We start from the raw sequence: 25,572 nt of genomic DNA on the forward strand, positions 1-25,572 counted from the left end.
TATCAATTTACTGCACTATGAATACTTTTACTTTTTACATTAAGTACATTTTGCTGTTACTGATAGTTTGATGGTGGTATAACATATTCCTTATGTAGTATGTGGCTCGGTTTAGAGGTGAGCTGTCACTATGAAGTAAACGTTGATTGCATAGTGTAATTAAAGAATAATGAAAAACAGCATTTACATTGTTTACCTATAAACATTGCTTTCTTCTCAGATTGCCAACTATTTTGTCTGTCTTTGATAGAAAATAATAACATATTTTTAGCGACGATGAGATATGATCATAAGTGATGGGCAGATGAAGCGACATCTGGTGGCGTAAAGCAGCCATTAAAGACTGAGGCTGAACGTGTACAGTTCAAGTAACCTTTGTGTTGTTTATTAATTGATTATGTAGTGTAATATACACTTCCTCACACGGGGTACCATATGTAGTGCGTTGTGCAACATTAATAGGGAGTTTTTGGTTAAATTTGGCTATCAATAATAATTCATGATTATCGCGGATAATTATCAATTAGGATAAATAATAAGATCCAGTTTACATTCGATCACTTCAAGGCACCTTGAAGAAGGGAAAAGCTGGCCAGTTCACCAAATCAGTCTCAGAAAAAGGAACTAAACTGTTTGTAGTTCTGATTAATAACTAACATAATAACTACAACCAAAATTACCACAACAGCTAGTAATGGTCTGTCGCCCTGACCAATAGTAGCCCAAAGCTGAATTTGTGCCTAGGTGTGAAGACTGGGGAATTCTGGGAAACTGAGTTCAGTTCAGCGTCCATTTTGAAATCCACAGTGAAAGACTTTATCTGTGAGTCCCAACAGTAGGATTTGTTTAGAAATGCTGCATTAATATAGATGTTGTAGCGCAATACATTACAGTAAAATGGACCTCAATATGTTCTAACAAGATTAGATATATAATATTTTTGTTGACGTGAAATATTGTCACTGTGAGCTCATGTTTTTCATTTAAATGTTTATATTTATGGGATATTTCATATGAGTCACACAGGATCAGAGAGAAATATACATTAACTTACCCTTATTTTTATTAAATCATTACCTGATATGAAGAATAATGTTACATATGACTATGTATTTCTAATAACCATCGTGACATTTCTAAGTTTCCCCCTTTCAGATCCACTGATGTGCCAACAGCATCGTTTAGCCGACAAACTCTCAAAATTATCACGTTTGAAGCTTCAGACATCATCAGTTGACTGTTATTCTTCATATGTACTATAGTCCTTGAACGCACCGTCCCTCAGTAAGTGAACGTGAACCTCAGGGCTGAATCATGAACTTCATGACGGATCGTTTGGCTGCTTATCAGTTCAGGGAGTTGGAAAGCACTGAACGATTCGGTGAACGAATCTTTTGAACGGATTCTAGAGATTCAGTAAAGTAAAAAGAACTGCCGTTTTCCGTCACTACTGCCCATCTCTAATGATCACATACTTCCAAGCATGCATTGTTGAGAGTTAATTTCTCCGGAGAGGACTTAGTTTCATAGTTTAAAGAAAACCAGAGATGCAAACTTGCTGTAATACATTCTGAATATGTTGTTTATATCATACATTTAAAGATTTATGTTATAACTCAATGAGACACATAATGTCTCCACCGAGTTAATGTTAATGTTAATAATATCACAGCATTAAAGAAAAACTCATCATCATCATGCTGAAAATATTACAAACACTAAAAAATAATTTTAAAATATATTGAAAATTGACCTCTGGGTAATGGGTCCACATGTTACTTATGCTTGAGAGTAACAATAGCAAAAATTAATCATAGTTATTTATTTACTTGTCTACATGATCACCCATTGGCTGTTGAAGCATGGGTGGACATAGAAGCACCTATCGTCTCTTTTTTGCGATAATAGCATGAAAAAAAAGCACCTGTGATCTCTGTTATTTTTGCCGTTTTTTCACAGTTCAATCATGGAATACTGTATTTTGGCCTAAATGTGTTATTGAAATGGATATAGTGGACATTTCAGATTAATATGGCAGTTTTTGTTGGCGTTTGATGCATTACTAAAACACATAGTCAACTTATTGTGGAATTGGCTAGCTTGTTTGTTGATTGCTTTTCCTTTTTTTATAGTGTAGAAAACATTCAACACAAGTAAACACTGCTGATAATGGGTGGCAAGCCCTTATAAAGTCCATCAAGCGTGCTGTTTTAGTGGAGGCCCCTGATGAGAAAATATTTGGATGGAATAAAACCTCTCTACATTTTGTTGGTGTCAAACAAACAATAGTTGGGTTCAAGTATTACTTTCACTGTTGTTTCCCATTTTCTTCAGTCCGATCATCTCAGACTTGTTCTCATCCGATGACCTGTTGTCTCTTCTCATTTCTAGTGTACCTAAATGGCACAAACAGATTATTAATCTTTCAAAATGGCTCATTTCTGTTATTAGCCTCGTCAAGTCGAGATGAGTAAAACTATTTTATCAAAGACCTCAATCTGGAGTGTTTTAATCATCAAAGTCCAGACCATACTCTTTATAATATCAACGCTGGCTGAACAATCCTACCTGCCCGCTCTGGTGATGGGGGAGTCTGACTGCCGCATGGCTCCCCTTCGCTGTTCAGCGGCCGCTCCTCAGGGGCTACAAGACAAAGTGTCTCACACTTAGGTGGTGTCACAACATACTATTTGCAAAGCACTTCATATCACACAGGTTATACGCCACAACACAACACAGTTCCTCGACTTGATTCCTTGACTAGTGCTTTAACACAAAACTACATGAGGTTTTACCTTAATTACAACAAACCGACACTTTATTGACTTGTAAAATGATCTTGTCTTATTTAATTTACGTTTAAGTTGAAACGGCTGCTTAGTATAAAGCTGAATTTGTTTATTATTATGAATAAACTGTGTTACTGTCCAGACAAATGACACAGGAGTCATAATAGCCTTATATCAAAGGATACAGTAAGGCATCACTTGTTTCACTCACCAGGATCATTTTGCTCTGGTGTAGTGTCTGTGGAAAATAAAATAGTGTTCTATTGTGTTATAAATACACACAAACAACTGATGAACAGTGTGACTAAATAACAAATGTTCTGACAAAAGTTTTTTTGCCCACCCTTATAATTTTTTTGCTCTGTGTTTGTGAAAGAAATACCCTCCAAAAAACATATTATGTGTTATGACTACAGAAGAACAAGTGACAATACAATACATTTGTGCAAAACTGTGAAAAAAAACATGCATTTAGGACATTGTAACTGATTCTAATGCAGCTTTGATTATGGAAAATTGTAGGTTTCATGTTAGAGGATACGTTCACAGTTATTTCAAGTCGTCTTTATCAGTGCCAAACATGACAAACGTGTCACACTAAGTGAGCACTTGACTATTGTTTTAAGACAGACTTAAAACATGTGAGCCCACCCCAAAATTAACAAAAAGACTTACTGGTCTTTCGACAATAATGCCACAAAATGGCGGCACTGGCAGTTGCTATGAGCGCAGTAGGAATACCAACAGCAAGACCTATGGTGAGCACTGAAAGTACAGAGGAAATATGTCAAGATTTGTTCTTCACACTTTTTTCCACCCACTTCTTCTGCTCAGGGATCACAACGCACACAGAGATAGGCAGGAGTCTGTGTTGCCAAAATTATTAGTATCTCTTCCTGAACAATAATACCATTTAGAATATTCCTGAAATATCAGAGCAACACAATAAAATGATCATATTTGTGTCACCTGATGAATTCCAATATCCAAATGATTTTACATTTTTTGTTCTCCACCATCTGCTGAGGGAATTGTCTGTCTCTTTAGCTGTTAAATGCTGCACTATGTTCACCAATTATTCTCGAAATGTGTCTCAAACCCGAAAGTAATAATAGAAATTCTAAAGTTAATCCACAAGACTGAAAGCCAGTTTGACAGATGATTCAGTGTGTGCCGATCAGGATTTTTTTAGGTCAATTACTGATTACCAAAAGAAAGGATGTGTCTATATTGCCATCTTAGTTGTTAGTTATTGTGGCATAATTATCCATTAAAATATAGAGCAAATAAAAAAGCTTTTTTGTTATTGATTCAAAATATTCAAAGTTATCTACAGAATTTGGGAATTTGCTGTTTCGGTTGCGTAAGTTTGGTAAAAACATGTAAATCGCCTATAACTCCAAATTCCGAGTAAACTACTCAAAATGAGTTAGGGATTTTGAAGTATGGGTGCATTTATCATGCCCAACAGCATATTTCCAGAGTTGGATAGTGGAATTTTTCTTTGTCTGGGGGGAAGATGACCAAAAATATTCCCATACCACAAAATATAAAATCAGATATGTCACAGATAAACAATTAAGTGAAACATTACAATATCCCTAACTCATTTTGAGTAGTGTACTTTTACCTCCAAACTGCACTCAGCATGTGTTTCAGTAAATATATATAGTCCTAACTTGTTGTGTTGTCACATTAAACTGCAATTCACTGTTTAGCCCTTCATGCCACTCTGACCAGAAGCTCTCTTTCGTCACACCGTCAACACCGGGACGGTGGCCATTCGTTTGGAGCATCCTTACAAATAATGACCTCATCTGTTATTTCAGACCACACTGATAAAGGCAAAATTGTTCCAGCTGAACAAACTCAAGTACTTACTGTTCTTTGGTGGATCTTTCGCTACTAGTAAAGGACCTGGGTCAGATTTGTGGGCACTTCGTTTGGGAGAGAATTTCTCAATTGTTCTAGACTAATATGACCCTAAGGAATAACATGGGAACTGTGCGTAATTCGCTATCCGGGACGAAACCCCCTAAAATGGCCGCACCTTTTTTGTCCAACAGGTGAATGGGGCATGAATGGGGCATGAATGGGGCAAAGATTTAACTTATAGATATCAACACGAAACTTCACATGTTGATCACTGACATCAATACAAACATCTTTTGTACTGGAAGTCTTCATGGATTTTATGTTTTAATATGCAAATAGGCCATTATCTGATTAAACGTGTGCTAATTTGCATAACTTTCAGAACAGATATGTCAAAATTGGATAAAGCCAGGTTCAAAATTCTATCTGCATTTTGTCGATATTAACCACATATTTTTAAATAGGTAATTTTGGATATTAATACTACTCGAAGAAAGAAAGCAAACATTTGAATAATATATACATTTTATTTTTTCAGTTGCACAAAGTTTGATAGATGTAGATGCTAGATAGATGCTCCCCTTCTTGTCTGTTTGTCACCCCTTTCTTCTTGTCACTCCTGGTCTGCAATAAGTCACTGTTCATTCGGTGTGATGGGATTTTTACAAGAATTCCCTCACTCCCTCAAGGTGGCATCTCTAAATGGGGCTTGAACCCATAGCTGTAATTGATAGTAACTCCTCTGAATGTGTTTTTTTTGCATTAGCTGAGGTACATGGGGCTTTCTCCAAATCCATTTTCAAGGAACTATTCTCAAATTCACAGGTCATCAAAGGTCTCCAGGTTGGTGGATGGTTTGAGACACTTCACCAAGAATGTTTCTGCCATCTGAATCGGGCTCTCAGTTAGCTGTGGACTGGCGAAATGACTGATCAGAATGGAATTTTCCTGTTTGCGGACAGCATTCATGGCTGCAAGTTTGGTAGATATCTTGCTGGTTGTGTCACACCCAGTCAGGGCATGGAGTGCTGGGAGACACTTTGAGAGCTCAGCTCCTACAGCTTTGCAGATGTTATGGAGAGGTAATATTGACCTCTTCACTCCTGAGTTGCGAACCAACCAGAAATCTTGGAGACCAAGATGTCTCCAGTTGTCTGCGATGTGGTACAACAGACACACAAAGACATCTGTGTCACCGGAGGTGGCTCCATTACCACTAGTTGAAATGGGTACAGCACCACCTATCGTACCAGGGTATGACATGCTTCAGCCAGTAATTCTATTTTCTCACCGGCATGTATACTTGGACAATTGCAGCTGTCTGATTGAGTAGCGTAGTCGAACTATGGCTGTAATCCGACTAAGCTGTGCATGTAAACGTACTGACTGATATCACATGTGGGTGTGATATGCTCTAGCCTCAAAGAATGTGTGTGTGTGTGTGTGTGTGTGTGTGTGACATGATGCCAGGTTATAGAAGATGGTTAGTTGCATGAGGAGACCCTGAGTCTGTGTGAAGCATAATTCGACTAATGTCGAATTAGCCGTCTAGGAAAGCAAACTACCAATAACTTGAGGTCACAATAACACCAAAAACAGTGAACAAACACATAAATTGAACACATGTGCATCACATCAACCAGGGTATAAAGTCCTGTGCTTAGCTGTGCAATGCTATGCTATCTAAGCCCAGTTCAGCGTTACCAGTCTTTGAAGAAAAGGTGCTGGTGGTTACAGGAGAAGGTTGGGGTTCCAATGTTGAACAATGCTGTCCTTGCTGTGCAAGGTTTGATGAAAGTCGGCAGAGGAGGAAACTAGTTTCCTTTGCAAGGATAGCAGCTCGGTGCTAACCTGCTTGGTGTTCCTCAGATCCATAGATTGGCAGGACCTCATCCAGTGAGGAGAAGTTCTTTGGGCCTGCTGCCAAGGCAGCTTGCAGTTCTCCACAGCTTGTTGGGCAGCCCTGTGGGGGGAGGTGGAGAGGAGCCCTTGAAGATCCGAAGTTGAAGAAGTAGAGGGCGTTGAGTGTGAGAGAGCGAACAAAGAAAGGTCTGGGGTTTTGACTACCTGATCAGCAGGGTGTCTGTCACCCTGACCAACAGTAGCTCAAACCTCAATTTTGCACCTTGGTGTGAAGAATGAGAAAGAAAATGTTCCACTTTGAAAGCCACAATGAATGACTTCATCTGTTGGTCCCAACATATCCAAATATAAAAAGCTCTGTTTCGTCCGTTTTTCTGTCCAGCCAGTATTCTGCCCGACGCAGTAACCACAGCGAAAATGACACAAAGTTGTGCAGTCAAAACTAGGGCTGCACGATATATCGTTTGAGCATCGCCATCGCGATGTACGTATGTGCAATAGTCACATCGCAGAGCCTGCGATGTAGGACGCAAATGAACTCATATAGTTTCAAGGGTACCTGACACACACTGTGTATGCAGACTCTGCATGCACAGCGATCCACCAATAACATTAGTTCTGAATCAGTGTGCCAAAGCAGACCAGCCCCTGCACATGGAGTGAGTCGCTGGTAACAACACTGAAAAATGAGCAACGAACAAGAGAAAATCAAGAAAACGAAGACTTGGTGCCAAAAAGAAAAGCAACGTCAGTTATCTGGAATTATTTCGGCTACAAGAAGGATGATATTGACCAAGCACATCTTCTGTGTCAACAGTGCCTTGCATCTGTTGCCACAACGAGAGGTAACACAACTAATTAGTTTGACCATTTACGTCGGTACCACACAACATAGTCCTGCATTGGTCTTATTTTGAAAACCCGCCCGTACACACCATACTTAAAACTGCATCCGACCCATTTTCCTACAGTAGCACAAATTACATTTCACACCCGAGCCGACCTGCTATAAATTGCTACCGAAGCCCGACCCACCCGAAGGAAAATTAGACGGACGTAATTTTATAAATGAAAGTAAGCCAGCATGGGGAATGGAAGTTCTGGGAGGGCGCAAGCACGCATGAATGAGCTCATATGAAATATACATGCTTATCATTTTGAAATGCATCATAACATCAAGTGCTGTTCAGGTAATCTGATGAAAATTCCTGTATTTTTTCATATCGCAATATATATTGCAGGGTTAAAAAAAAATCGCAATGTCAGTTTTTTCCAATATCGTGCAGCCCTAGTCAAAACACACAAGCAGAACTGAAGAAATTTGAAGAAGTATTACGTCTCAACATTAACACTAATGCCATTGTGCTCTCTTGATTCTGAAATGCATCAAAATCTGTCCACTGGGAGTTAAAATATGGCCACTTCAGGTTTAAACTGCCACTTTGAATTTTGATATGGTACTTGCCTTTGTTATCTCAAATGTCACCTCAGAGTGTAACGTTATGTGAATTAAAATGTACATATTCTGCATCATTTGGATAATTGTGTTCATAAGTATCCTACAATATTTTTTTATAGATTCAGCTAAAACTTCTGAATTGACTCAAAATTCATAAAAATCGGCCCACTGGGATTTGAAATATGGCCACTTTTGGTTTAAACTGCCATTTCAAATTTTGAAAATGTCAGAAATGAATTCAGCATCCTCAATAACCCCCAAAACCATGCCAATATTGTCTAAATCGGCCAAGTAGTTGCTGAAATATTGCCCATATAGGCGATTAATGCTAATTAATGCTAATAAAGCTAATTATGCAAATTGCCAAACATATGCAAGTTAGCATCCGGCAGTTTCTTAATGCTGGGGACCCATACTGTACATTTCTAACATAAAACTTTGGTGTACTCAACATTTCTAGGTTCACAATGGGGCTCTATGGGCTGGCAAATAGACTAATATGTCTATAATTCTATTCTATTCTGAGCCTGTCGATCGCCAACTAGTAGTGAAATCTCCACAGATCCATTGATTTTGGTTGGATTTTTATATTTCTTTCTGTGGAATGAGTATACTGTTTGGTGAAAAGAATGGCATATTGACTGATATCATAACTTGGAGGAATGATTGATTGATATTCATGCCCCATTCATGCCCCATTCATCTGTTGGACAAAAAAGGCGTGGCCATTTTAGGGGGTTTCGTCCCAGATAGCGAATTTCGCACAGTTCCCATGTTATTCCTTAGGGTCATATTAGTCTAGAACAGTTGAGAAATTCTCTCCCAAATGAAGTGCCCACAAATCTGACCCAGGTCCTTTACTATGTAGTGTTCTCTGGACATTTGTCCTTCAATAAAATCACAGACGATTAAAAGTTCACTATATTATAGCCTAATTAAATAAATGTCCAAATGCGGGATAACAAGATATTGACTAGAACAGAATAAGAAAAGACTCTCACCGCGGTTTCTAGAGAAGGTGCGCTCGTTTTGCTTACCCTGTTGTCCAGGAATTATATTAATATCATTAATTAGTATTTCGTGCGCACATTATACCTACTTCGTGGCCACGAGTATTTCGTGCGCACGTTATCCTTATTTCGTGGCCACGAAATAGCCTACTATTAGTACAATTTAGTATTTTGTGGCCACGAAGTAGTATTTCGTGCGCACGCTATAGCTATATTGTGGCTATAATTAAACATTTTTTTGACCATGTCATGTCTGGGGCTCCGTACAATACACTGAACCAACCACAAACATTCTGGTTCTCAAATCTGATGAGTCGTTTGTTTAAACATACAGAGAGATGGCGGACACATTGTTAACATGAAATATTATCTACATTTCTTATTCCAATGTAACGACGTCCAACAGTTAGTGTTACGATGTTTTGACACCTGGGCTGAAGTTTGCAATAAAATAACTTTGTAACACATTTGTGTGTGTATGTGTGTGTGTGTGTGTGTGTGTGTTTCTTTGTGGAGTCACAATTGATGTTACGTTGTAAATAGTAAAAAAATTTATATAAGCAAAAATTATTATATTGCTTATTATAAGAAATACGTTTATTACATTTAAGTCAAATTTGTTACTTACCATCTTCTGTGGGAATTTGTGTCCAGTTTTCATCTGTGTGCTGCACTGACATTATTTCCTAAGTGATTATTGATCCTGTCAAAACACAGAGGAATGCTCAGATTTAAACTACAGTCTTCAAAATGTTCTATATGGGTGGATGGGTAGATCTCAGGATGTCTAAAATCCTGGCCATGGCCCTGAATGTAACTGCATGCATATTTGGATCTTATTCATCACATTACATCAGAGACAGGCAACCATAATGACATGGAGTGTTTTTATTACAGTAAAAAACAAGTAAGTACATGTCATAATTCATTATCTATTTCACAAACGCTCTTTGGAGTCCTCATTAACAATCTGTGGTGTGTGTGCACTGAATTCCCAGCATGGAAAAATCCCCTCAGGCACTGAATGCAACTTTTGGTTTTGTTTCCTCTAAAGCAGCCACACGTCACAGTTAACACAAAATAAGTGCTGGAAACAGAAACTTAACAGCACAACTGTTTCACTCCATCTTGAGCTCAACAAGGTAAGTTTGTCCTACTTACAATCAGTCTAACTACGACAGCTAGAACACAGGCAGATACCAGTTCATATATTATTACTAATGAGGACTTTCACTGTTTGTTTTTGTCAGATGGCTGCAGTATTCAACTTGCTGGAGCAGTACAGACTGCAGGAGTACTATAATAAATTTCTCCAGCTCGGTGTGAAAGATGAAAGAGATTTCCTCGATGGTGTCACAGATGAAGACTTGAACAACCTTGGTAAGTTTACTGAGTGTAAATGTAGTCTTAAATGGCATTTTCTTTAATTGATTAAAATAAACATGAATATATTCAACGTTACATATAATCATGTAAAGGTATTCTTACAATATATAAATGTATAAACCATGTTATGGTGAAAAATATAGAGATAGGAAATGTGTCAAAAATAGGTTGACTGAGTGAGTAGACAGTTTAGTTTTCCTATTACATTCTAATATCTCTCTCATATGTTTGCCATATTTACTCATTTTCTAATCATACAAATCCAAATGCTTTGTTCAATGCTATAAGAGACATTTCAAATAATAGACCAAATAAAATAGTTAAAGAGTTAAATTTCCACATTGGACACCATGAACACAGTTTTATGGATGTTTGGTATATTTAATATTCTCATTATATTTCCCAACAGGATTAAGCCAGGTGGAAAGGAATCGTTTTTCTACCATGAGAAACACCATCCGCAGACTCAGAGCTCCAGCACAGCATGCTGCGACATCTGTGAAGAAGTCAATGGAGTCATTCTATCTGCAGTACACATACGCCAAATGTCCAGAACCAAAATATATCCGAGGTAAGAAGTTAACCAGAGGTTTTTTTTAAATTATTAAGCCATTTACAGAGTGCTCCTATATCTTAAAAAAAATACATCATGATGGCAGTTAGAAGGTGAGTGCTTGGCCTGGATACAAAAGAAACACAGAGCAGCTGGCGTTAAGAATGTATTAAAGGTGTGGTAGAGCCTCAGAATGAGTAACTCTCAGGCCCAGACTTGTACAAACATTTTATTACAGGCACTCCCTATGAAAAACATATTAATGACAGTAGTCCACAACTTCACATCATCATCTGGCATTCACTCATTGTGCATCAGCTCTACTCCAGCCAACAGTACACTGCCTCAAACGGGACACCATATGCAGTGATTCATGCAACATTAATAGGGAGTTTTTGTTAAATTTGGCAATAATAATGAATGATTATCAGGGATAATTATTGATAATTTGTGTGTTCCAACAGCACATGAGGACACACACACACACAACTGGTGAAGAGCAGTTTTTTTTCTCATGTACTCTCCCTCACTCCCTCTCATTTCCCCTTGCGCAGCCTATGTGAACACAAACATGCAAATAGGCAGGCCTCAATGCATAAAACAAGCATGTGTGGCCAGCCTGTAAGGCTGAGCCAAGCCACCATACGGAGGAAAGTCATTTTGCCAGTTTATGTCCACAATCTGATTCTTTTGGTCACTAGCCATAGGTCATGACCACGGGGGATGGTTGGAATACAGAGTGACTGGTAGATCCATTTGTTCATTTCCTCACAATGGTCCAGGAGTATTGCTGATGCTGCACCAAACCACCTGTCCATCACAAGATCCATTTTCCTGTCACTCGAGAGATTGATAATACCTACATACCTACATACCATATGAAACTTTTACCTAGATAACTTTGAATTCGCAGATATGGACGCGTCACAAAACACAGTTGAAGATCTGATGTTGAGGATCCGTCACAATGAAAGTGTTGATGCATCCAAAGGCGTCTGTCTCTACACAGTAGATGGATTGCCTTTGACAGATGATCCATTCTTCAACACATGTAAGTTCATTCAGTGCTGAGGTCCAAAATAATTATTCAGTGTGAATATACTGCACAACCTAGAACTTATGAAAGGGTATCAGGGTATTGTTTATACACATGTCTACTTGAGTTTTTCAATGTTATGATGTTTAGTGACATTTTGTAGATAAGATTAAGAATTGAGAATATATATATATATATATATATATATATATATATATATATATATATATATATATATATATACATATATATATACATATATATATATATATAAGAGTAGCTTCAAAAAAGCTCAGCAACCTTTTTTTTACCATAGCTCAACAAAGGAAGTTAAGTGTTTTTTTTAATTTTGTTCCTGAACAGGGTCTTTAAAAGACAGACACATTAAAAATGGAGATTTAATCTACGCCATATTTACATCAAAGGAGAACCTGAATACAGCTCCTCAATTGCCAAAGCGTGAAGTTACTGAAACCTACGGAAGTGATACAGTGCGATGCCACATCATGCTCAAGGTGAGTTTATATACAGCACAGTGCCGAAGGCCATTTAATCTCCTCAATTTAGCAGCTTTTCTTCTGTAAAAGTAAAATATATCACCTGAAAATTTTGAAAATCCAACAAAACTTGCATTTTTAGTGAGTCTTTGACTCAGAGGATTGAACAGAAGAACATAACATTGACCGGTGATGCAGAGGGTTTATTTCAACTCCAAAACACTTTCCAGTGTATTTACAGGTTGGTCATCCAGGAAAACACATATATATGTTTTCTCTAATCCTGGTTTGCTTTCACTCAGTGCTGACAAGGACTTTATATAAACTCTTCCAATCCACGACCTTCATTTCATGAGTTATAACAAACAGTTTTTTTTTTTTTTTTTTTTTTTGATAGTTAGGAGGTTCTTGTGATCATGGTTGTTGGTGGGTGTGTACAGCAATGAGAATTAACTCAAAGTTAAGCCTTTAACCTGATTAAATCCCATTTTTTAAATATTTGATACAGGGTGACTTTGAGGTGATGGTGGATTTGGAAAGTGACACAATAACTACTTTAAAGAATAAGCTGACAGATGAAAGTGGAATCCCAGCACATGTTCTTCATTACAGGTAATTCTGAATTTATTTGTAATGTATGCACAGTTTGGGCTTTAAACCCCTCATTGTTTATCCTGATTTTGATGTGTTTGTTAATCATATTTCTAGGGGCGAACGTGGCAGTGGCAACACGTTAGAAAGTTATGGAATCTCAGATGGGTCAACAGTTAATTTCTCTCTGTCCACGTTTTCTGAGGGGGTTCTAAACCAAGAAGACTTCTTCACTGATGATGTTGTTCCCCCAGTGCAACAAACCCCCAAAGGAATCAGTGTATTCTTGTCTTCACTTTATATCATTGTAAGATGTGTTCGGTGATGTATAATTTTTTCCTTGAAGGAATACTAAACACGCTGTAGGAAAATGACTTAAATGTGAGCTCCCCCTAGTGATGTTTGGGAATGGCTGTATTAGTCTAAAGAAGCTTAATAAGATAAATTGTAGTACACACACTGGTCATATACAGATTTCATCTGGAATAGGGACTTTTGACAAATACTTTGTAATGTACACAGTAATTGTTTTGAATAATGTTTTTCTTTTCCAGAAAAAAAAGGGTACCGGAGTTGGATGCAAGAATTTGATCGGCTACATTCGAAAACTGACTGGATGTTACCCTTTGGCCCACAGTTTGTATCAGTTACTCTTTAGGAATGAGAGCGTATCCAGGAATCAGAAGGTAACCCATGTGATCATTCGCCTCAAGAAAATTTGATTTTCTTCTTCAGGTAAAATTTTTTATTTCTCTCCCTGTAGATCGCAGTAGTCGAAGGCTTGTACTTGCTATTCAGAGAACTTTTGCCACAGCTTGGAACAAACCGAGGGGATAAGATCATTGAGGACCCTGATGTCTTTGAGTATTCAACATACTGCTGGGCACATCTCCTGTCAGAAGCAAAGGTATTTCCTCATGAGTTTGAGAGGCAGAATCTACATTTACACAGGCGATGAGGTATCCAAAGGTGGGATGACACCAACAGTGTGTCAACAACCCCGGCACACCCTAGACTCAGGTCTGCCTTAACAAACTGTTCTTACAATGATCTATTGAAAATGTTAATGTCAGGCTTGTATGTGAGCTGCAGCCTGGGTGAGGGTAAATCTGTACCAAGAAAATCATATCTGTAGCCTCCACTATTTCCACAATCGCTAATTCCCCCTGGGGACAAATTGAATTGAATGCACAAGTACTTGCTCTTCCTGCATTGAAAATAGTTAAAGAAATCTTAGCATGTTCGTAGAATATATAATAGAAAATGTTCTTAACTTCCCAGATTGAACACTATTGGAGCACAGGACCCTGTTGTGTTGCATTGCCTTAGAAATATATCATTCTGGGATTCGGTGTAGTTATGGATGTATGTTTTTAACATAGAATGACCTGATTGATGACCTGCAGCTGTATTCAAAAATGTTACAGTGAAGGGATTGATTACCAGTTGATTGTTTCTGTCTTGTATTACTTTAACAGAAAGAGACAACAGAACATGAGAACTATGCAACATTTTCTCTGATGTCTGAAGAAGGCAGACGTTTCTGTGATCCAGTCACTGTACCTGGAGTACCAGGTGTCCTTGAAAGAGCAGTTGTGCTTCAGAAAATCCGAGGTAAAGTAAATTTAGGATAGTTCAAAATAAAAAAAAAAACATTTTATAATTTTGTCTGGTAAGAGCTGCTTCGTTGTGAAGGCACTTAAGAGTGTAGTTGTGTTCACACCCACTTTATCAATGCTAGGGGTGAATATATCTAGGTAGCCTGAAACACCAGATGGGCTCTTCCATAGAACAATCTAGAAAGGTCAGGGTTCAAGTTATGTGGAAGCCAATGGGAGCTGAGCTGCCATGAAAGCATTCAAATCACTCTAAGCAGTTTCTAATACCTTACCAACAACCGTTATCTTGAATAATAACAGAATGAATTCTTAAATGTGTGTTTTGGCATTAATGATATGGGCGGCTGTAGCTCAGTGGGTAGAACTGGTGGACTAGTAATTGGAAGGTCGCTGGTTCTTGGGGTGGAACTGAGCTACATGTCGAAGTACCTTGAGCAAAATACTGAACCCCAAAATTGCTCCTGATGTGCAGCTGGCACCTGTGTGGCAGCCTCTGCCATCGGTAAGGGTCCTGCAATGAGCGACTGCAACCTGTTTATGCCCTTCGCTATAGGTTATGCAGATATCTGACATGTACCTTCATAGAAATGAATAGTGACTGCATGTCACAGCAATGACTGTGATTGATCCACTTGGGAGCATCCCATTTTCAGGCCTCTGCTCCAGTGCTTAGCAGCAGTGCTAATAACAATTTTGTGACCTGTAGTTTCCCCAGTAAACACAACACTTTTTCAGCTGTTGCAGTACCTCCTGACCAGCCAGCTGCTGTTCCTCTGGGGTTGACTCTCTGGCAGTGAGGAGAGGCTCTGGCCAAAAATGATTGGACAGGCTGAAAGTCTGCAGGGTGGGCTGCCTCTCATAGAGCAGCCAAGTGTCAAATGCCGGCTTGCTGAAACAAGGTCATTGAAGCTGGGTTTGTTAGGCAAACTGGCCCCTACCTGCAGACACTCTGCCTGTTCACTCTCTCTAGAGCCTGCGTGCAGCCATAAATCAGCCTTTCAAGTAAAATACTTAAATGGTAATAGGAGGAACCATCTGTCTGCTCTGATACAGATCATGCTGTAGCAGCTATGCTAACCTCTTGTAGAGCTGCCACTGTTGTTTCCGAACAAACAGTTGATAATTGCACTGGTCATCACACACCATGCACAATTAGACAAATGCTACATCCTGCTAGCTTGACTCAAAGTATAGTGTAGTCACTTCAGAACAGACATTTCTCTTTTGAACACAGCTCTACGCCACATACCAAACCAAAAGAATGGTAATTTCCGACAGCAAAAAGCATCTACAGTATACCTGACCTACAGTGTCACAGTGCAGTGGACTAAAATGAAAAATAGCGAGTGTTAGTTTGTCTGTCTACCAGCCATCTCAACTACTCCTATCATGAACCTCATCACAGTTTAAAAGAACTTAAGATGTCAGATTTAAAGGTGGGATTCAGAGTAGTGGTGGCGCTTCAAAAGGCTTTGAAAGGAAAGTCTGGAGGTGGAGCTGGGGGTCAGAATCTCTCACTGAGTGAACATGTCTGGTAATTGCAAAAATTTATATTTTGTATTTCTCTTTTCTTTTGTTAAGATGGCGAGAAGATTCCAAACTGCACCGAAGACGTTCTGCGAGAAACATCGATCAAGAGAGCCACTAACATCGAGAAGATTTTGCTCAGCGTTCACCCATCAATTGCAGTATATGATCTCTGGATTTCTCACAGCGCTGTGACATGTCAGAAGTATGTATGATCAAATTTCATGCTCAAGAGCACATCAACACAGACATAGTTGTCATACAGATTCTCACATGTAATGCACAGACTGTACTTTATGCCCAGATAAAGTAATATCTTAAAATAATGGTAATAATTGTCACTTTCTAGGTAGTTGTCCAAACTTATCAGCATTATTGTTTCTAATGACTCTTGACCACAGCCTTGGGCAGCCTAAGATATTTAGGTAAATAACACATTACTTCAGAAATGTACTTCAGCTTACCTTGTGTTCTATAAGTTGATTCTGTTTCCACAGTATTCATGTAACCCAATAAGTAACCCATATAATAACAGCTTTGACATAAATACTGAGAAGAGTTTTGGAGACATGGCAGAAGAAATGAAGGCGTTCCCTCAGCTCAGCGCGACTCCACCACTGCTTTTGAAGGGTCTTGGTTATGATCAACTACACCTTGTTTTCCTGAGTAAAGGTACTGCAAAAATCTGAAGGAATATTTCATAAATCTGGTGCTGATTTAAATATACATTTATGTTAAACATAGTTACAATTAAACATTGTTGATAAATAGTGTCAATTTAATCCTGCCTCTATATGACCTACATAAGCAATGACCATTAACAAGAAGATTGGTTATTTATTGCTACAGTTATGAGAATGAAAGTAGCAGCTCTGTAGTCTGGTGGTACGGCACCAAGTCAAAGTTTAGGATCTGTGTCCACACACAATGTTCTTTCTGCCTAAAAAAGCTCTGGCAGTTAACTTAGTAGCGCTGGGTTGAAGCACTAGCGCCATGCAAGAGAAAAGAAAACCTGTTGAATATTGGATTGACATTAGTACACTCTTTGGTAACAGAGGGTTGACTACACTGTTAACAAGCTCACAGTGCATGGGGTGATAAAAGTGAAGTCAGTTTTATTTACATAGTGTCAGTTCACGACAGAAGTCGTGACATGATACTTTTCAGTTGGAGGTTGTTTAGATCATAGTCTTTAAAGTACAACAGACACCAGCAACATTCCGTGTACACATGATCGGCCTCCACAAATGGACTTTCCTTTCTCCGTTTCTATCTGATAAAGCTCAGGATAGACAGACAATGCTCATAGAGTAGCTTCCCCAACACTGGAGATGATGTTCCTAGGTACCACCTATATTACGTTTGTATTATGACTGGACCTTTCATGTTGACTGTAGCTCCAGTTGCCCTTGAGTAGGTTTTAACAGTTGTCACAGAAGTTAAATCTTGCCAACTTTTCCTTGTTTTTGGCAGACAACCTTGGTGTCTATTTGACTAAAAATAAGGCAAACCCTGCAAGGATCGAAGTGCGCGATTTTCTGACTGGCAAAGTCAAAACTATCGATGTGAATGCATTGGCAGTAACGTGAGTACAATATTCTGAACTCTATTATAGATAAAAGCACAAGTTCATCACAATGGTGATTCTGGCATGTGCAATGTGCAAATCCATCACTAAAATGGGGCTTCGAATGTACAAGTGGCAGCATGGGTCCTTATTTTCTTTTACCAGATTGGCAAAGCTACTAAATAAATATCTCAATTGGTCTTACAATTCTGACAAATGTAAAAATTTAGAATAGATAATACATTTATGCATTATGAATCATTTTTCTTAGATTAACAGAGTGACAAAATTCCCAATCCAATCTTTTTATATACAGTAAATATCATCTTGGGGCGGATGTAGGTAAGCTCCAGTGTGTACCTGCCTTCGCCCAGAGAGATAACTGGGAGTTAGTCAGTAACCCCAAAAGGGGATAAAGTGGTTACATCCACGCTGCCCTCACAGATAAGCGGTTGATAATGAGATGAGATGAGATGTTAACATTAATCTTAACACTACTTCACTTTCCATGCAGAACTGGTGACCATAGAAATGACCATTCATTCGTCACAACTAGGACTCCAAAAGAAGCCATAATGGTAATGTTGAAACTCTAAAGCCTATCTCACTGCACTCTCAGCACTCTCAGCACTCTCAAGGGGGGGGGGGGGGCTAAATGAAAACAAACAGGAGTTGTTAAAGCTGTGCAGAGACTTGTCATCAGCAGAAAATAGTTTTATTAAATTATTTAAAAAATTAGTCTGACCAAAAAAGTTCATGATCCACTCAAGTTTTTAAATGCTACACTGAGTGGTATCAGATTTTGAGCTGGAAATCTGTGAGTTAGAGTCTGCATATATCATGCATGGTAACACTGTACAATAATGGTACATTAATTCATATCAGTTAATGAGTGATGCAGTTATCTTTGAAAGGATAAATTGGTGTGTCACTTTTTCATTACTCCAATAAAATTGCAAAATGTTCCATTTGAAATATGTGCATTTTCTTTTAACATGTATTTAATAGTAAGTAATCTTCATAGTCTTTATTTAAGACTGATTTGTGCCAAATGCCATACATTTGGTATGAATCATGAAATGTTTAATACATATACATAATGTGATGGGAAGTAAATAGAATATATGATTCAATCATTTTTTGACTCAAATTTCATCAGGTGCTGATAGACACAAGCTCATCCATGGCAGAAAACTGCTATGGAAGTGTGGAGATACAGAAAATCCATGCTGTCAAAGAGCTTTTTGACAACTTTGCCACTCGGACCATGGCTTATGATTTTCATCATGTCATTGGCCTTGCCAAGTTTGACTCCACAGTGGAAACTCTCCACACATTCACAGAAACACTTGAAAAGTTCAAGGTAAATACAAAACAGTACACATCTTCAAACCATAATAAACATTTTCTTTAGCAGATTCATGTTCAGTTCAGTACTGTACATCTAAGTCTTTAGGTATTTACAGAAATATTAATGCTGAACGTGAGATGTGATCTGTCTTTCTGGATGGCATACAGTTTGGACTGTGCCATGATACAATAGATAAATAACCCCTTCATAGACACTGTTTTTATTTTTCTACTTTTCCAGGAACATGTGCGCACCCTTAAGGCATCAGGAAGTACAAAGCTGTATGATGCACTGCAGCTAGGAATGCTTGAGTTGGGCAAAGTCAAGAAGAAGTTTCCAAACTGTAAACTTCGCATTCTTTGTCTCACAGATGGACATGATGTTGGGTAATTTTCTTTGTCTGTACTAGTTTCCTATTTCTTATGATTGCATTGCTAACATGAGGTAGTTAGGTGACTATAGGGTTAGGGTTAGGGTTACTGTAAACAATCTGTCCCAGCTAGCTCTTCAAAAGCAGTTTTTAACCAGTCCGAGGAGTTTTGAGCCAGTCCGGGAAGAAGGTTAAGACTTGGTTTCAGGGTACGTTTAAGCAGTATTACCCTTGAGGGTGTGCTTTAATGTCATTTGAGCACAACAGTGATGCGGTCAGGCAAGCAGTACTGAAGTGCTCAAATGACGTTAAATCACCCTCAAGGGTAATATTGCGATTATACAACTAATACCAACAAAAATAAAATGTATAATCAAAATATATCCATGTTGATGGACAATTTGCTCTCAAATTTTAAAGGTTTTTGCGAGTGTGCGTCACGTTTCCATGGAAACACATGGGGTCTGACTAATAACTGACACAAAATCAGTCACGTCAGTAGACTCATGTGTAATGGAACGTAGTTTACCACTCCAGCAAATAATCCAACCCTTAGTAACGACCTAGCAACAGAAAGGATGTTCTAGTCCCAGATGATGAACTCTGAGCTGACGTTAATGTTTTATCGCGGTCACTGAATTTTCCCGAACTAAATCAAAACTGCACAGATAAACAGAAGATGCTTATTTTTATCGGCCAAGTTATAACAAAGATGTTGATTTTTTTCTTTTATATCTTTTATAAAACGTTTTCACCGCAGTCACAATAGTGTCTCTCACACTGAAGGGAATAGGCTGCCCTCTACTTGTTGTATAATTATAATTAGGTAACTGCCTGAGGTCTATGGATTATCTTGAGTATGATTTCTGGAAAGAGACATTGGAGTTTCTTTGATTTTAGGTGAACTGTTCCTTTGAGATTAGGTTTTGGGGTTGAGGGTTACTTTTTATTTGAAGCATAGACATGTTAAATACATGCAAATTGTATTGTGTTTCATGAGAATACATTTTTTGTGCATAGATCCTCAAGCATGCCAGATGTTGTTACTGCCAACCTGATCAAATCTAACATCACTGTGGATTCAATTCTTCTTGGAAATGTGGGGATCAGTCGGCTCAGCTTAGTGCATGCAATGCTAAGAAATACTTCACAACTACAGCCAGGGGCTCCTGATACTTTTTGCATTCTGCGCGGAATCAGCAATGCAACAGGTAAAGTACGAAGGCATCAAGTAACAGTTATTTTCTGAGTGTTTAATCTTTAAGTTCTGTGATCCAAGATAGAATTCTGAGTTCAAAGTCAGGCTTATACTGCTGTTGTGGCAAATGCCACAAAATCATTAATCAATGTTGCTTTCAGGAGGCTGCTGTTTCAAACCAGAGACGAGCAAAGATGGTTTGAAGCTTTTTGAGATCGAGACTCTTCTCTCTTTGGAGATGAGGAAACCCAAGAACAAAGCTGATCCATCTACCATCACTTTTGTTAGTAAAACAGTTTTTGTCTACAGCTGTATTTTAATCATCTCAAGTATAGATCTCCATCACAATAATACATTTAAAACATGTTAACTTTGTACATTTTAATGTGTTCGCTTATTTTCACTTTTTTTTCAGAGTTCATTACAAGTGATCAGTGCTGCTCATGGGTATGATAAATCTCCAGAGGTTATCTTGCCAAGCGAAATGAACAGTAAAGTGACAGTGACAGAGAGGTAAGCGACAGAATAATCGTATTTCATGTCAATTGGAACAAAAAATGGTCCTCATGTTTTGTGAAACTACAAAGGCTGAGCTCAGAGGCTCTCTGTGATGTAGGTAAACTTTTTTTAGAGATCAAATGCCTTCTATTTAGCCAAGATATTATTTTTACTGTGATATAAAACAAAGAGAAGTGTTAAAAATCTTCAAAATAAAAAGACTCAACATTTATGTCAGTTGACTAACACATGAGTTGGCAGTTGTTTTAGGACCAGCAGAAACTTCTTTGGGCATCTCCTTAAATGAAAGGAGACTACAATGTAAAGTCATAGAAGATTTGTGTTAATATTGAGGCACTGATCTTTCAAACTAGTGCTCTGAAAAAGAAGATCCGGGACTCCAAAGTTGGACAAATGATGGAAAAAGACAAACGTATCCTGGAGGAGCTGAGGAGTCTGCACTGTCACCCACATCCCTACTTCGGTATCTTTCCATCAGAGGCTGACTTCAGTAAGTGGCATCAAATGTTTTCACATTTACAGGTCATTTTTTAGTTTGACTGTTATTCTAAATATTGATGTTAGATTTTACCATCACAAAGACTTCCCATACTTAAACATAAAAACAGGTTAATACATTTTCATCAAGTTTAAGGTAATGTGTACAGGACCCATTTTATACAGTATGTCGGTAATCAATTATTTTACTAAACGGATTCTACAACATTGAAAAGTCGACCCTGGAACACTTAATAATCAATCTTACTTTTTAACATTTCAGCATTCTGGAAGATTGTCATGGAAGGACCTCCAGACACACCTTATGAGAAAGGAGTCTTTGAGTTGTTCTGCCAGTTTGGTCCTGACTATCCGGTGAAGCCTCCACTGGTTCGCTTTGTCACACCTGTATCCTGCCAGCAAATCAACAGCTTCAAATATTCAGCCTTATTTGTAATACAAATAAAATATCTTGTTTAGTGTCAGCCGCCAGGATAACATGTTGGCAGTTAATGTTTCTGCAAACCACAAATACTTTCCCATTTGCATGCCATAGATTATGATTATGTTTTACATTTGTACAAAACATGTTATATCAAGTTCACAACACATCTTTATTAGCTGACTTTCATATATAGATACAGGCGAGAAGCCAGTGATGGCAGTTCAAGACTGTGTTTCTGTATTTGTAAGAAGAACATAAACATTAAGGGAAGTACAGTTGTAACATAAATGTAAATGTAAAGTTTAAACAAATCTGTGAAATGCAGAAACAGACATTGCCAGCCTTTATTCTGGTGATTGAGTTGTGTCTCCAGAAGTTAGCCTGAATTTAAATGACTGTAAACAGTGCACACAGTGCCATTTTCCTTAACATGAACAAGGTGTACCACTGCAATATTAACAATGTGGGCCGCATCTGCCACAACATATTCGACCGGAACTACAACGCCCAGATCACTATGAGAGATATCCTCAATGCTGTCTATGGACTGCTCATCATCCCGGAGCCTGAAGATCCATTGGACAGGTTAGATCCCAGAATATACCTGTTTAATTATTTAACAATGATTGAATATGTAAATTATACTTTGAATTCAAGACAATTATGACACAGTACACTAATTGCAATCTTTAAAAAATTGTATCGTCTCGTACTGTATAAATGAAACAAAACACCAACATGTTGATTTGTTCTATGGTAAATGAACTGTTTGAGCTTAAATATGTTGGGTGTTTTTTTGTGGCAGCATCCTGGCTGAGGAATTTATGTCCAGTCCTGAGAAGTACGAACAAGAGGCCAAAAAACACACAGAGGAAACTGCTGCTACGTCACGAGATGTCATGGAAAAGGTAAACGAACAGTCTAATCACTTTTATAATTAGTTATAGGATGTTTTTAACTTGATTCTGTGGACATTTAGAGGCTGTAGCTTATGATATCAGATGATACTGTTGTTTTTAAGGGAATCAGTCTGAACTCAATCAATACCCTGAAATCTATTAACAAAAACATATAACACACATATTGACAAAAAACAGTGAGTTATGAGCTGCATTAAGCCCTATTCGACGGGACTAGTATTACCTGGGGACCTCATGTGATTTAGAAATTACCCCACCACGTCTGTGTTTCATGCAGCGCATTCGCACGGGATAAGCAAAGTCTGTGTTTTAATTTAATTTACTGACATATCCCCCGGATATGATGTCAAGGCTCTGCGTATCCTATGTAATTTACAGAGATGCCGATTCGCACGGGACTAATATTATCACATGGCCTCTGTGTTTGGCGAAATATGGTAGGTAACTTGCGGTGGAATTCTTACTCTACAAATTACGAACGTAGCAGATTTGCATGGGATTAAGATCACAGACGACCTCCGCAGTTATTACAAAGTACTAGAGTCTCCAGTTAATACTAGTCCCGTGCGAATAGGGCTTAAGAAGGACACACGTGTTAAAAACATATATATGACCCTTTTTATGATGTATCACATTTTCAGCATATTCTTACATGTCACGTAATTATTTATTGTATTCACTTCTGATTTGAAAGAAATTGGTGGATCCAGGGAAACAGCTTGTACCGCCTCATCTAATCTGTCCCCTCACCAACAAGCTGTTTGTTGATCCAGTGGAAACAATTTACGGAACAGTGTATGAACGAAAGGCCATCGAACAACATCTCAAAGAGTAAGTCAATATTTATTTTGTAACATTAAATAAGAGAGTTGGCAAAAGTATAGAGCTGCATAATGGGAAGTACAAGATCCAGTGTTTTTCATGATTTCAACTCTAATGAAGCTTTGAACTTAAATTTGTTCATATATCCTTGTTTTTCTAATAATTAAAAACTGTTTTACAGACACAAACACGATCCAAAGGGTGGCCCAGCAGTACCGCTGACCAACGCTGATCTCAAATTAGCCAGTGAAATGAAGAAAATGGCAACTGACTACCGTTCTAAACAACTTCGGTAAAAGTTGTAGATAAAAGTTGTAGCTACAGTGGTGGGATCAGTTATTGAGTTGAGTGCAAGTTCACATTGTTTGATTATCACATGTTTGTGCATTAAGAAAAGATAATTAAAATGATTGACTGTTATTACGACATACTTTTGAGTTATACATGGGAACAGTAGAGTTAGGACAAACTCATATGATTTAGATTTTCTGTCTTCACGTTGTTTTATTTCATTTTAATGACGTTTGACGTCAATTGGACCAAATGTTTTTGATGACTACGTTAAGGTCAGTAAAGTGGTGCTCCATGTCCAAAAGTCAGGACTGTTATCTGCTTTTACTTTAATAATAATTAACAGGTGTTTTGACTTGAAGACGGCGATCACATAGCAGTGAACAAGCCTGTTACTAATCTTTTATTTAGAAACAAACATAATGTTCTTTTATCTTTTGTTCTGTTGTATCTTTATCTGATGAGTGATTTACTGATTGAGTCTTTAACCTGAACAGCAATCAGATTGATGATGTTTCACATGGGACATGAGGGGTTGGAGCCATGCAAGGAAATTAGATTAGATTAGATTTTTGCTACTTTGGGGTTCTAATTGTTAACTTTTTATGCCACCGCTTAGTGATTGTTTGGCAAGGGTTTAAAATCAGAGAGTTTTATTGTTGTTCTTGCTTCAGCAGCCACTTTTGCATATTACTCAAACTGTTTTCGGATAAAAATATATACTGAAAATAAAATCTGATGATAAAGTTTGTCTTAAATTCTTGTTCTGGAGAGGTGAATTCTACAGACAGAGTACACAAAAACCAAAAGGTAATATTCTGGCACTAGTGGCACCACAGAGAAAACAGCAATTCTCCATAAATAAGGTGCATGTTTTAGCTTTGATTTTACATGAGATCTTGTTTTTGTTTTTTTTACCTTTAAATGTTAATTTAATATTTACATTTATGTGACAATCCTGTTAACAAACCTGTTTGTAAGAAAATGAATACCCGAGTCTCATCCCAACTCATCAACGCTTTGGGATGGTAGCCAGTCTGACACACAATAAGACTCAAAAATCAACTTTTCTTATAAGTAACTCCTTTTCACCTTGAATTTGAATATTTTCTCTAAAAATACTCTGCAACCAGTATTTTTATGCAGAACTTGTTTTTTTTTCCTGGAAAAAAAATTGCAATATTCTTGCTGTTGTTTGTTATAGATTGTTCATGTTATTTTACATCGGAAAAGTAGATTTACAGTCAAGTTTTGTAATATGATAGATATCTACCAAAACATCCAGGGAAAATCTGTAAAATGAACAAAAAAAAACCCATAAAATAAAAAGAAAGTTTGCAATACAGTTACAGCCTAATGTGACTGAACAGCAGCTGAACAAACTAACCCTAAACTTCAAACTTCCTT

At 37.9% G+C, this 25,572-nt stretch overlaps 2 protein-coding genes across 2 annotated transcripts in view; one reads left to right on the top strand and one right to left on the bottom strand.

The window, feature by feature from the left end:
• LOC115589817 (myelin-oligodendrocyte glycoprotein-like) overlaps positions 1 to 25,572 on the bottom strand; it is a 125,485-nt gene that overhangs the window by 83,492 nt on the left and 16,421 nt on the right. The gene's annotated exons all lie outside the window — the stretch shown is intronic.
• LOC115589782 (uncharacterized) lies at positions 10,216 to 24,928 on the top strand. The gene is made up of 24 exons (XM_030430935.1): positions 10,216 to 10,376; positions 10,792 to 10,953; positions 11,849 to 11,986; positions 12,335 to 12,486; positions 12,977 to 13,080; positions 13,177 to 13,366; positions 13,614 to 13,745; positions 13,823 to 13,966; positions 14,538 to 14,673; positions 16,260 to 16,410; positions 16,741 to 16,877; positions 17,679 to 17,790; positions 18,287 to 18,350; positions 18,932 to 19,135; positions 19,364 to 19,509; positions 20,514 to 20,704; positions 20,853 to 20,974; positions 21,107 to 21,204; positions 21,564 to 21,700; positions 21,971 to 22,095; positions 22,572 to 22,717; positions 22,938 to 23,040; positions 23,747 to 23,883; positions 24,056 to 24,928. Exons 1-24 carry the CDS (start codon positions 10,217 to 10,219, stop codon positions 24,168 to 24,170), a joined length of 3,306 nt encoding a protein of 1,101 aa, XP_030286795.1. The 5' UTR covers position 10,216; the 3' UTR covers positions 24,171 to 24,928.

The sequence above is a fragment of the Sparus aurata genome, chromosome 10, assembly GCF_900880675.1.
Source record: "Sparus aurata chromosome 10, fSpaAur1.1, whole genome shotgun sequence".
In the NCBI taxonomy this organism is placed as follows: Eukaryota; Metazoa; Chordata; class Actinopteri; order Spariformes; family Sparidae; genus Sparus; species Sparus aurata.